The sequence below is a fragment of the Ricinus communis genome, chromosome 2 (genome assembly GCF_019578655.1).
Source record: "Ricinus communis isolate WT05 ecotype wild-type chromosome 2, ASM1957865v1, whole genome shotgun sequence".
In the NCBI taxonomy this organism is placed as follows: Eukaryota; Viridiplantae; Streptophyta; class Magnoliopsida; order Malpighiales; family Euphorbiaceae; genus Ricinus; species Ricinus communis.
This window is the reverse complement of record NC_063257.1, coordinates 29,685,040-29,699,353: the sequence shown is the minus strand read 5'-3', so window position 1 is coordinate 29,699,353 and position 14,314 is coordinate 29,685,040. Positions and strand designations below refer to the sequence as shown.

General features: G+C 32.8%; 1 protein-coding gene across 3 annotated transcripts; it reads left to right on the top strand.

Annotated features, from left to right (window-relative positions):
- Window positions 1-2,822: 2,822 nt before the first annotated feature.
- LOC8284571 (biotin carboxylase 2, chloroplastic) lies at window positions 2,823-14,050 on the top strand. Of its 3 annotated transcripts, none has more exons than XR_001535268.3 (17): window positions 2,823-3,044; window positions 3,130-3,479; window positions 3,589-3,730; window positions 4,931-5,029; window positions 5,740-5,796; window positions 7,358-7,429; window positions 7,793-7,882; window positions 8,889-8,948; window positions 10,100-10,285; window positions 10,382-10,474; window positions 10,569-10,650; window positions 11,485-11,591; window positions 12,386-12,461; window positions 12,724-12,770; window positions 12,886-12,948; window positions 13,315-13,428; window positions 13,781-14,050. XR_001535268.3 is itself a non-coding variant. In XM_002519765.4 (16 exons), the coding sequence occupies exons 1-16, from the start codon at window positions 2,991-2,993 to the stop codon at window positions 13,360-13,362; spliced, it is 1,626 nt and encodes a 541-aa protein (XP_002519811.1). In that variant the 5' UTR covers window positions 2,823-2,990; the 3' UTR covers window positions 13,363-13,699. The 3 variants fall into 3 exon arrangements, 1 of the variants encoding a protein (XP_002519811.1); XR_001535267.3 differs by having other exon boundaries at window positions 13,777-14,050; XM_002519765.4 differs by lacking the exon at window positions 13,781-14,050 and having other exon boundaries at window positions 13,315-13,699.
- Window positions 14,051-14,314: the final 264 nt, after the last annotated feature.

Here is a 14,314-nt window from a genome sequence, read left to right as displayed (position 1 = left end):
ATCCTATAAGGAATGATAGATAAAAGGTAATGTAAACAAATAAAAATCCTAAATAATATGGGAGTCAGTTTTCCTTATCCAGCACTTCCAAAATAAAGAAAATAACATAAAAGTGGGTCCACTACGAATTTAATTAAAAATTCGAAATTCTCTTCTACAGATTCCAACAGCTCACAGATTCCAACGCCTTATTGAAAATGACATTCTGCAGAAATTTTCGTTCTTCCTCCAAAAGACTTGGTTTTTAACAAGTGATGCTTTAAAATATGTGTTTAGGTTGAATTCCACTCAATCATTGATATTTCACCACCTATATCAAAATAAACATAATTTTCACAATTAAGCACATTATCCAATCAAAATATAAGGGAATTAAACACAATATGTATAACTATTTGTAATCTATCATCCCCCAAGATTCAACAAGCAGTAGCAAAAATAATTTTAACCCAACAGAGTGGAGAAAGAAGAATAAGTAGAAAGAATAGTAAGCTCAGTGTGTAAAATACTCAGTATGTATTTATAGTGTTAAAATTATAACATTATAATACAATGTTCACAAGGTTATTTAGAAGATATTCTCTCCACTAATTGAACGTTACAACAAAAGAAGAACAAAAAAATAGGTGACTGGATTATTGAAAATTACTAAGTCAAAAATAAAAGTTTTAAGGTAAGATAAATATAAATAAATAAAAAATATTAAAAATTAGGTTAGATTAGGCCCAAGCCTATTTCATGCGCAGGGGGAAAATCCACAGATTTACACTTAAATTGGACTTTTGGCCCAATTCTTGTTCGCGCGAGCCCAAAACCTCATAAGGCTCTTTACAAGCCCAAGAAGAAAGGATTTCTTTATAAACAAAAGTAGGGACTTTCACTTTAGAGATATGGGATAAAAGACTTTTTGAAATACAAGACATATATTCAACAATCCCTCACATATTTTAAAAAGATTTCATAAAAAATATATAATTTTTGCTCAGTTAAACATAAGTGTAAAATGCTTTGAATTTGGTGTCTTTTGGACAATGAACCAGACCTAGAATGATAAGACATAACATTCACAGGTTTAAAAGGCAAGCCTCAAAGAACCAAATATGAATTCATATGCAAAAATTATGCTAGTAAGCAGACACATTTAAAACTATAGAGGTGTGATGACACCCAAAAGTCATGCAAGAAGGACAATAAGTAAAAGGTATTACAAACTCAACATTCAATGTCATTATTGCATGAAATTTGACAAATAAATGTGCATTGTTTTGTGAGGAAGGCTCATCTCATGCTTAACAGACCATTAAGGACTAGTATCTAATGACTTAAATATGTTTGGATATCTAAAACAAAAGTAACTTGATTTTCTTGTAGATTCGCCTCAAATCCACTTCAAGCAAAACTGTGTGGTATATAGATAGTGGATGCTCAAGGCACATGACACGCAATGCATGCCTCTTAAATAATGTAAAAAAAGATTAATAGATACAAAGTCATATTCAGAAACAATACCAAATGTAAAGTTGTAGGCATTGGTTCCATTTGTAAGGATGGTCGAGTTATAGTTGAAAATATCTTTTTGGTTGAAGGTTTAAAGCATAATTTATTATGTGAGTCAATTATATGAAAAAGGTAATAAAACCATCTTTGATTCTAAGAGTTGCGTTGCCACTTCTTTGATTGATAGCAGGGAAGTACATAAGAGAGAAAGAGATAACAATACCTACATAATTGACTTTCACAAAATTACCAATCATTCTTCCAAGTATATTGTGTCAATTAGAATGAATATTCCATATGACATAAAAGACTTAGACATGCAAGCATTAAACTAATGCAAAGCCTGATCAAAGATGAATTAGTTAATGAGCTATCAAAGATAAAATTTTTAAAGAGAAAGACATTTGAACCATGCCAAAAAAGCAAGCAATATAAATTATTTGTTGAGTTCAAAAGTATTATAAGCACCTCTAGACTTTTATAACTTATTCACATGGATTTATTTGGACATTGTAGAGTTGCTATATTGGGTAAAAAGTATTATACATTTATGATTGTTGATGATTACTCTAGATTCACTTGAACATTTTTTAATTCATAAGAAAAATACTTTTAATGTTCTTAAAAGTTTTGGAAAGAAAATTTAAAATAAAATAGGTTACTTTACTTTAAAAATTAAGAGTGATCATAGAAAAGAATTTAAAATTAAATTTTTCACAAATTTCTATGATGAATATGATATTTTTTATGAGCTTTTCTCTTTTAAAATACAACAACAAAAGATATTATATAAACTTTAATGGAAGTGATTTTACATACTTTTAGGCAAAAATTATTAATATTTCGTTATATGTTTCAAATAAAATTTTCAAAAAATTAGTATTAAACATAACTTATTATAAAATCTGAAATGGAATAAAATTTTAAATTATTTAATTTAAAATGTTTAGATATAAATGTAATATTTTAAATATTAAAGATAATCTTAAAATATTTGAATCCAAAGTGAACGAGAATTTATTTCTTAAGTATTCCAGCTCTCTACATTATTAGTTTTGATTTAAGACACCAAATTTAAAGCATGATACCCTCATGTTTTGATCCACCAAAAATAATTTTTTTCCTTTTTCTTGTAAGAGCAAAATTAAATATTTTTAGGTCGTTTCTCTCTGCTGAGAGATAAAATAAAATCAAACAATAAAAAATTGATTTGGCGATAGAAAATAAATTTTAACAAAAATGCCAAGGGGTTTGCATAAATTTAAAATATACGTGGCAGAACGTGATTGGAAATGGAAAGAAAACCGTAGAGAGAGAGTGAAGCAGAAAGCAGGTGAGCTTTTGCCAACTAAATCAGGCGGAGAATTCAATCTCCTCGTTTCTATCGGACCCAACCCCCCACCTTCTCCATTCTTAAAAACACCCATCTTTCTCTACATTCACAGCATTCCTCATTCTCATTCTCTCTTTTCCTTCTCCTTTGGATCTCAACAATGGAGGCCGCATTGCCTGTCCACAAATCTATTCTCACTACTCCAAAATCTCCTGTAAGTTGTAATTTCATTTCTTTTATTGTATAATCACTCACGAATTGTTGCTTATTACTTACTGTTTTTTCTTTACATGTTTTAGGGTTTGTTTATGAGGAGAAATGGCAGTATTAGAGGAATTAAAGGGAGTTCTCAATGCAGTTTTATGGTTGGAACCAAGCTTAACTTTCAAAGACAAAAGCTTTTTATTCAGTCTGCTGCCAAAGTTACCCATAAGGAAGGTGGTGGTGGTGGTGCTGCTCTTAGGGTCTCGTGTCGAGCTGAGAAAATATTGATAGCAAATAGAGGAGAAATTGCGGTCCGTGTAATTAGAACTGCTCATGAATTGGGAATACCTTGTGTTGCTGTTTATTCTACTATTGATAAGGATGCTCTTCATGTTAAATTAGCTGATGAGTCTGTCTGCATTGGTGAAGCACCGAGCAGTCAGTCGTAAGTACTAATACTATTATTTTTTCTTAAAAATAAATGAATTTGCTTAATCTTCACATCTTTATTATGATATTAATGACAAATTGTGTATTGATCTGCCTCTCCACAGCTACTTGTTGATTCCAAATGTTTTATCCGCTGCTATCAGTCGCGGGTGTACAATGTTGCACCCCGGATATGGCTTTCTTGCTGAAAATGCAGTTTTTGTTGAAATGTGCAAAGAACATGGGATCAACTTTATTGGCCCAAACGTAAGTAGATATTATTTATTTTGTTATAGAAAAATCTGTTTATTTAATTATTCCACAGAGCCTAGCTAATAATTTCATAGGGATTTTCTGTAAAAGTACAGTGTGACTTGAACTAGATAGTAAAATGTTGCTGTTTTCTGGAACAGCAAAACCAGTTTAGGAGGTAACCAAGTACAGTGTGGGTGAGTTGAAAATGTCCAATTTCCACGCAGTATTCTGCTGGAAAGGGTTATAGCTAGTAATGACTTAAAAATCCTTTTTCATCAAGATCTATGCAAATGGTTATAAAATATGATTCAGATTCTTTGCCAGAAAATAGTAATTCTCTTAAGTTTTTTGACGAGTAATAATGCATACTCAGCATTGTGGGTGGCTAATTATATATGTCTAGAGACAAATATAGTTGGTATACTTTCTGATTGGAAGTTCTCCAATTGATGTACTATGTGACTTTTCGTAGCTGGCATGTGATTCTTTACCTCAAATCTCATATTGCTGAGGTTTTATGTTGCTTGCATTGTTTTTAGCATATTCTGGAGTTGATAATTGCATTAAGATAGTGAGTTAATAAAAAATAGAAAACTTTGGCAATACTATATGATTCCATGATGATAACGATTATAGAACAAAAAAAAATGAGGAAAAGAAAAAAGAGAAAAGGAAAAAGCTATGTTGTCTATGCCTTTAAATTCATTAACCAATTTGCAAAGATTTTATTTTGAAATATACTAGTGTATGACAGGAGTGTCTTCCTATTATTCTTTGGTTTCAATAATTTTATTTTACTTGCCCTTTTTCGCATGCATGTGATTGTTAGTGGTATTTGACATTTGAATTTTTTTGTTCATTATAAAAATAACATAAAGTTTTCTTAAAGCTCTTAGTATTTGAGCAAGTCTAATAATTTATCTATGTGATGACCATATGAAAATAACAAATGAAAAGCAAAATTGTTATTAAAAAAAAAATTGATAATCAATTAAATTAATTTATAAAATGAAATTTAGTTATTACTTGGATATGATTTAACAAACATGAATGAATAAGAGATTTGAATAGGATACCTGGTCAGCTTTTCTGAATAATCTCAAACTGTACGAATTCCACTTTAGCTCACGAAAGAAGTATTTAGCGGTAATACATGTTTATCATTAGCTCACTTTCCCATTTAATTAAAAATGTGATTTTACTTTCTGGCAGCCTGACAGTATCCGAGTAATGGGTGACAAATCAACTGCCAGGGAAACTATGAAGAATGCAGGTGTTCCGACTGTACCTGGGAGTGAAGGTCTGCTACAGGTATTATCATATTTGACCAATATATATCATAACATATATAAGAGTGCTTAGGGAGGTGGGATGGGTAAATTTACTGATAGGATCTTATTAATTTATTAATTAATTAGGTTAATTTGGTCATTTATTAATTTAATTTAATAATAAAATTAATAATTAATAATTCATTTAGTACAAGTCTAATTTTAGAAATTGAACTCTATTAAAATTTTCAATTATTATAAGTCTAATTTCAGAAGTCCAACTCTATCAATATTTTCAATAAGTAGATTTTAGAAAACAAATAAAATGTAAATTCCTTTATATTCTTTGCACTTAATTTATATTTTAATTATATATGATTAAAACATAATTAGTATAGGTTTGTAAATGAATTTACTATTTAAAGATTATGTCATTATCTTAACGCTAGAAGTGCTTATGATGCTAAACTTACAAATTTATATTTTTTATTTTATGAGTGATAACGAGTCAAAGTATTAATATTCATTGCAATGCAGGTAAGTAAAAACAACTAGTGGTTACTAAAAGTGCCAAAAAAGACCTTGTTATTAAAACATTTACATAGTCTATTTAATTACTACTTTCAATCCTCTTTCTTATTTCTTTTTTTATCAATTTAATTTATTCTTTTAATATTAATTGTTGATTAACATAACAATTTTTCTTTGATATTGTTTGATCATCCTTTCTGGCATTGGTTGTTATTTCAGAGCACAGAAGAAGCAGTGAAGCTTGCCCATGAGATTGGCTTTCCTGTGATGATCAAGGTAAACATTTTCTTCCATTTGTAATTTGCTTTACAATGGGCTCAGGAACCAAACAATTCTCTCACAATTCTGAAGCCACTTTCTAATATTACTATTCTGCTGTCTGTGAAATTAGCTAGGTTATGCTACATTAGTACCAATACAGATCAAAATTATCTCCATGCAGAGGAGGTTACTAATCAGATTTTAATTCCTGAATAAGGAGGTTTATTTATACGTATAGTAGAACCAAAAGGAGGTTTTGGAATTGGACATTCCTTTTCTAACTAGATTGGAATTCTTTTTGTGACCATATGCAACTGCAGTATACATCTATTACTACACCCTTTAGGCTGATAAAGTGGAAGTTAGGATTTATGTAGTAAGGATGTTGCAGCATTCTTACTTCTACTAACTTAACTAACATCTATGCCGAACTATTTTTCTTTTAATAAGTTCTGAAGCAAGAGATTTACAGACTTGCCATTGTCTTTCTCGGATACATGCTTGTATGTGCTTGTATAATACTTGTATAATATAATACAAAATAATTGAACTTTTTTATTTTGCACAATATAGTCTATAAACTTTTCAGGTCTATTGGTACCTTGCCACTGTTCTTGTGAAATTTGATTTCCTTTTCCCCACAAATGCAAAGTCAATGAAATCCTAAAGGGAAGGTACAAATAAAAAATTCACAATTCAAATGCATACTTACTCCTACAAATTATGTCTGCATGCGTCCATGTGCATGCATTTTTAGAAGAAAGCTAACATGAATATCAAATGACCTTGAAAGACTGCTCTGGTGTTAAGACATCTGTGTAAATCTTTAACTTTTAATTATAATAATTTTATTTTATAATCTGTATATTTTTTAATCTATATAAATTCTATATAATCTATATATATATTATTATATTGTAATATATTTATATTATATGAAAAAAAATTGCATCCAATAGGATTTGTAAGTTAGCTTGTATAACAACGGTTGAATTTCTACCATGTTTCCTCTTTGTGTTTAAAGTGTTGAGGCCTTAGAATTCAGTTGTGGCCTTCCTATGGTTAAAGAAAATAATGAGTGAAAATGGCATGTCCAGCCTAGGAGGATTCTTGCTGACACAAGCTGTTCTCTATAATTAATGTAGTAAAATGACTGAGGATGAACTTTTTCAGCCTAGTTAAAGATTTTTATTTTATTACATTGCTGCTTTTCATTTTTCCTCTTTGGTGCTTAATCAAAGTATAAAATTTACTAGAGACGAAAATGAATGCTTTATACCATTAAATTATGTAAAGATCATTACTAATTAGTAATGAGAATGATGCTGGAACTTGTCATCTGGCAATACTATTAAAGCAAGATGATAATTTGTAGCTTATCCTTAATTGTATTTGCTTCGTTGCCCAAGACATGGGAAATACTTAAAATGGGAAATTTTGCAAAGATCAAATTTGAAATTGCTATTCTCAGATTTAGGATTTTTTTTTCATTTCCTACTAATTTCAATTAAATGAAGTATAAACATAAAAATATCTTGAAGCTTCTGTTAGCTGACAACTGGTCTACACTTCGTAGGCGACAGCAGGTGGTGGAGGCCGTGGAATGCGTCTTGCTAAAGAGCCCGGCGAGTTTGTAAAGTTGCTACAGGTACTTCTATATCAGTATGAGTTGTTTAATACTGCCAGAGATGCCCCATTTTATATTTTGTCACCTCAAATTAGTAATGATGCCTAAGTGTTGTGGTTCCCCTTGCAAGGCATATAGGTCCATGCTACCTTCATTTTCTCTCCTTTTTGTGATACAGGATAACTCTCTCATCAAGTATCAGTATAGCTTTTCCTTTTTTTGTGATTAGAAACTTGAGCTATTTCCCAACCACCCCATTATGTAGGATGAGACCCAGTAGGGCAACTGCATTGTGTTTTCCTGCAAAATTAAGTTTTGAATCACTTTTGTAAATGTTGTTCTGAAGTGAATTTGATTCCTTTTTTTTCTTTTTTGGTGTTATAGCAAGCTAAGAGTGAGGCTGCTGCAGCATTTGGAAATGATGGAGTGTATTTGGAGAAATACATTCAGAATCCAAGGCACATTGAATTCCAGGTATTTACTGTTCTAGAAGTTATTGAGTATTAGATTTCCAATGGGCCTGGTATACCATGGGAGAGTGTAAAGAGACTATATACAAATTAGGTTAATTTGCGCTTAACCATTGGCACGACTTAAACCGGGTTAATGGGTTTGCCTTTTGCATTATGTACTATTTAATTCTCTTATAACTACCTGTTGTGGGACATCACGACTATATTCTAACACTCGCCCTCAAGTGCAACTTGACTTGAACAAGAATGGACAACTGTGGTCTTGGGCTAATACCAGCACGTGGTACACAACAGTGCAATAGTACATGGATACTAGAAATAGGCTCCATGTCTTTGATCCCATGTTAAATTTGCAATAGGCCCAATACAACATGGGAGGAGTACCAAGTACTAACGGGCCTGAACAAAATAAATTAATTCGGGCACGACCTTTAGCATGGCTGGTTAGGCCCAAGTTTAATATAATTTGTACAGGCCTGAATACACCCTCCTAGATAACCTTTGGCCCATTGGACATTGAACATGGCATTAGAGTCCGTGGTGCTTATTCTTAGGACCCGCATATTGTTGAACTGTTGGTGTACCATGTGTTGGTGTTAGTCTAGGACCATAGTTACTCCATTCTTGTGTCCAAAAGTTGCACTTACATCCGTGGTATAATCCACGGTGTCCAAAAACTGTTGTCAAAGTCCATTGGGATCTCAAATGGATGTAATCCAAGCATCGAGCATGTAAGCCTAATTTGCTATCTAGAATTATAAATTATGGGTCCATGAGACTGAACTGGCATTGAGATAAGCTAAATAATGAAAAGAAAATGCAAACAATGAAAGAGAACTTTATTACCCATGGCTGCTTGTTGTCCTAGGGTATGAACTCAGATATCAAACAATTCGTGCACCTAGATACAAGCCAAACTAGATCGCATTATTCATTTAATACCTTATTATAAAATGATGCATATGTAATATTGTCTTGTTTACTCACTTTTCACTGTGACTTGGCAGGTTCTTGCAGATAAATATGGTAATGTTGTTCACTTCGGTGAACGTGACTGCAGCATCCAGGTAACATTAGATGTTCCATTTTACTTGCATACCCCAGTTGACTAAAAATTGTCAGTCCATTTTCCATGAGGTTATTGAATTCAACTGAGGAGAAAAGCATGGTTCTTGTTAATTTAGAAACTTTGGATTAATATGTAAATTGACGATATTTCTATTTTATTTTTAATTATTTCAAGTAAGAAAATTGACAAACTCTATTCCAACTGAGTCGTGCTAATTCATAATTGGTGAGGCCTCTAATGCACATTCACATGGCACTGCTGGATCTAAGTGTGCAAATATGTCTAGGGTGATTTTACACATAGTTGTCAGAAATGCAATGGCAGTTTTTTCTTCAAATGGTTATCTTACAGAACTTAAGAAACTATTACGTTGCAATTTAGTTGTGCATGTTGCTTGGATCGAACTTGTCCATGGATGTGCATTCTGTTTGGGATCCACTGGTCCTTGTTGAAAACTCTAAATGCAGGGTTCTGGTCCTTTTTCACTTGTATCTTCACTGAAGGTGGAATGAGAAAAGACTGGATCAACTTTCACAAAATTGTATAAGGACACTTTGATATTTTCAACTAATCCTGCTTATAATGATTTGAAATAGACTGGAAAATAACTAGTGCATAGTGTGCTAATTGCTAGGATCATATGCCTCTTCATATCATGCTTTGAAATAAAAAGCACTATCTTAAGCTTAAAGTCATGTTCAGTAATAAGTGGCTACCCTTTAAGTTTTCACATTGATTGCATTTTGCTAGGACTTTAAGATATGAATAAGTAAATATGGCTGAAAAAAGAAAAGAAAGAAGGTCAAATTTGCAAAATCTAACATGAATGTCAAAAAACTAATCCTCCCATATTGTTTGTGATTTGTAAGATTGATGGATACAATTTTTACATGGCATCTTTTGGCCCTTATCGCTGGTCTATTTATTTCTCAAAACACTTTTTACTATGACATGGAAAGGACCACCAATTTGCAGAGACATTAAACTCTTTTTTCATTTTCATTCTCTTTCCTGTTCCTTTTCTTTTTTTTTTTTTTTTTCCTTTTTTCACTTAAATCTTTTCTATTTGTTCATTTGTTGTCATATCACTTTTGTAATAAAAATCTGCACACAGAAGTTATAAACTCTACCAAATTTGGCTCTGTACAGAGGCGTAATCAGAAGCTGCTCGAAGAGGCACCCTCTCCTGCATTGACTCCTGAATTGCGGAAAGCTATGGGTGATGCTGCAGTTGCAGCAGCAGCATCAATAGGATATATTGGTGTTGGGACAGTTGAGTTCCTTTTGGATGAAAGAGGTTCCTTCTACTTCATGGAAATGAACACTCGAATCCAGGTTAGACTGTTTGCTTACGTGCATGTCTACAATGTTTATGAACACCTGCTATAAAGTTTGTTCAGATGTGATGCTAAAAAATTGATTTTAATGCAGGTTGAGCATCCTGTTACAGAAATGATATCCTCTGTTGACTTGATTGAGGAGCAAATTCGTGTAGCCATGGGAGAAAAGCTCCGGTACAGACAGGTATGAGGAGAAAGGATACTTAAAAGTATCTAGTCCTTACGTAAAATGCTTAATTAATTGATTTGAATTCTTGACGGGTTTTTATGATTTGCAGGAAGATATTGTGCTTAGAGGACATTCAATTGAATGCCGTATCAATGCAGAAGATGCTTTTAAGGGATTCCGACCTGGGCCAGGTATTTCTACAATTATAGTAGTCTGTTTCTAATCTCATGTGCCTGGTAATTATTGCCATTTTTTCCTGTTCAGTACCATGTTTTTGGCTTAAAGATGCCTTTGCGCATGCGCAAACAAAGAGTATATACATGTATCAAGCATAAGGGTAAATGGATTTTTGGTACTTGAAGTATAATTCTTTTACAATTTAGGGCAACATTCATTGTGATGAGAGATTTTCCCTTACTAATTTCTAACACTGTTGTAGTACTTGGTAAACACTTGGAATAAGAACAAAAATAGAATAATTGTACTAGATTTAACATTTAAAGTAACAACTGGTATATGTAATTATCTGCCACAAAATTCTGATCAAACACTCGGGTTATACAAAATATTTATTTTTTTTTAAAGCCAATTCATGGGAAGCGAACGAGGCAAATAAACTGTTAGTTCAGAGAGTTACAGGTCAAGAGAGAACAAAAATTTATGCAAACCCTGTTCTAATACTTACTGTAATATTTTTTTCTTAAAGTTTGAAATTAATATATGCAGTATAATATAAATCAATAAGCTCTAAGAGGATTAGTGACATTTTACATATTTATATGTTTTTGGACTTAATTGTTGTGCATGAATCATAGGTTTGGAGAGGATTATAATTTAAGGAGATGTTCTAATATAATCTATTGAGCAAACCTCAAGGAGTTAATATTGAAATGTTCATTGATGAGACATGATTTATTCTCACTTTAATAGGTATCCTTTTCAAAACAATGAAAGGAAAAGAAATATGACTCGATAATTATATTTACAGTCTCCAGTACTAAATACTCTTTCATTTCGATTAACAGGGAGAATAACAGCATACTTACCATCTGGAGGCCCATTTGTTAGAATGGATAGCCATGTCTACCCTGATTATGTGGTTCCTCCAAGTTATGATTCCCTACTGGGAAAGGTTTGTCTAAGCTCTTGTTTCATGTTATGTTATAGTCTCTACAAGATGCTTTTTCCTGCCTTTAAAAGTTTCATTTGTTGATTTCATGTGTGCTATGCTTAATGTGTGCATATGCTCATTATAAAAACAAAACTGAGCCGCTTGGCCCACTTTTTCTCTGATTTGGCGTCTTATTATTTTCCTATTTTCATTCAACTTGCATAAAAATTCTGACGCTGTTGGTTTTGTTCACTATATTTATTGGTTTTTTGACCTGCATGTAAGATTTTGTATGGCCTTTCCTAGTTCATAAGTCTCTACCTTATAGCTTGAGCTTTAGTATTGGGTGCTTTAATTTTTTTTTTTTTCCTCAGCAACTAGCATATGCACGGGATGGGGTACAAAAACGGACCTAGAACTTGTAGGCGAGATTTATGATTTTGAATTGGTAACTGATAATTTATATTATTATAGGTATTATAGGCGGTATCAGGTCCTAGTATCAGAAAGACTTGCAGGTCTTATTTGACAATTAAAATTTCATTTTTGATTTCTCACATATGTTAAGTATCTTGCTTTTTTTATTTATTTTTTTTTATTGCATTGTCGAGGATTGGAGTCTAAATGTTTACATATAAAGTGGTCTAGGATCCTTTTCTCTTCCACATTGACATTGTTGATAGTTGGGTATTCTGTCCCTGTGTTGAACCTGTCCATTTTAGCAAACATGGAGACATGCTACTTACTGCCTATTTTACTTTAAGATTGTGGTTATAACCTGGTTCTAACTACTGCACATGATTGGTAACTTACAGCTTATCGTGTGGGCTCCAACAAGAGAAAAGGCAATCGAACGCATGAAAAGAGCACTGGATGACACAATTATTACAGGTATGAGCCCAGTTTTTATAAGCTCCCTTTCAGTGATCCTTTGTCTTTGTTGATACTCCGTTGGGGATGCTAGCTTTGCATTCACCCATGTCAAGAGCATGGTAGGAGTAAGGTGTTCAAGCTTTGCATTCCAGGGACTGTTGGAGAGTTAATATAATCGGAGAAAATTGAAATCTAAAATATTCAGACATTGCAACCTACATCTGCTCCCCTTCAATGGCTTACTAGATAATCAATCCTAATTTTGTTTTTCTAACTCCAGGAGTTCCTACGACGATAGAATACCATAAACTTATCCTCGACATTGAGGTATGAAAGCTAGGATTTGTGTTTGTACCTTTTAATTAAGTAAAACCATGTATTATAGTCTGAGCCTGGGGTCTGGTTCTATAATCTAATCTTTCCATCTATATCTTTCATGAAGGACTTCAAAAATGGGAAGGTTGACACTGCTTTCATTCCAAAGCATGAGCAGGAATTACAGGCGGTAAGATGCTGATACAATTCTATTATGCTGCTGAGTTATAGATCTTGATTTAGAAAATATTGCATATTCCATTTTAGCATGAGCCCTTTTGAAGTTGTCTTCATGACGTTTTGGAACCTCTACATCGATGGTCATGCATTTGTTTTGGTATGTAAGTGATTTTTCTTTCAGATATGGTACATATCTGACCAGCAAATAGGTTATCACTATTCTCTGAATAAAAATGGAAACATTATTATTTACAGATGAGTTCTTCTGTTGATTTGTCTATAATATATGGTTCAGTCATAAGTCTTCAAATTTTTAGATTCTTTTGTGAGGATGCTCTTAAAACTCTTCCACTTTTCTTCTACTCTATGCCTGCAGCCACAGAAGATTGTACCGGTCAAAGAACTGGCCAGCGCAACCGCATAGACTGATCACTGCGAAGGGCAAAAAAGAAAAACAAAATGTTCAACCCATTTCAGTCACATTTGAAAGGTCAGAGTTCTCAATGTACATGCAGAGATGGGCTCTCGATTACCACTCTTTAAGTGCATTCCCCTTTTCTTATGGAAGGTTGTAGAATTTGATTGCGCTAGGCATGTTAGAAGTCTTCATTCCTGAAATTTTGATGTTGCCCTTTCAATTGGTTGGAATTGTTGTTTCTAATTGATGTTGCCTGCAAGCTAGAGCTTAGATTTATGTGAATTTGGAATATAAAGCATATGGATTGCCTCAATGCAAAAATCTATAGAAATTGAACCTGAAAGACTGATGTCTTCTATTACTGGAAATGCTACATTCTAATGGGAATATAAGGTTCATTTTGGCTCCTGTATTTTGCAGCCAGGCTCAATTTGATCCTTTTTTAAAAATGCAACGGCTCCTGGTGCAATAGCAAGCACCAATTTGACTTGGGGAGTGGCGATTTAGTGGCAGTGGGTGGCAAGGTTGCTTTGTGAGTAAACAAATATAAAAAAAAGCTTTCTCCGGGTCTAATGAGAAAGCATTCGTTCACGTCAGGCAATGTAATTGTTGACGTAGTTGCTTGTACTTTTCTTTTTTTTCGAGATTGGGTTGGTGTGGATTTTATGGTACATCTAAAAATTATTTTGGAGCCGATTTAGCATAAAATTTTGATTTTTTTTCTTTTTCAAATCACCCCGTTCGAGAAAGATAGCAACTGAGTGACTCTGTAAAAGAGAGTGAAGTGCTAAAAGAATAATAAATGAATAACTATGGCTGATATTCATTAATAACTATGGCTGATATTCATTAATAACTATGGCTGATATTCATTAAAAGAAGGGAAATATGCATTTTTGTCCCTAACCTTTGGTGCTAGGAGCAGATTAACTCTTAAACTATTCTTAGGTCCAAATAA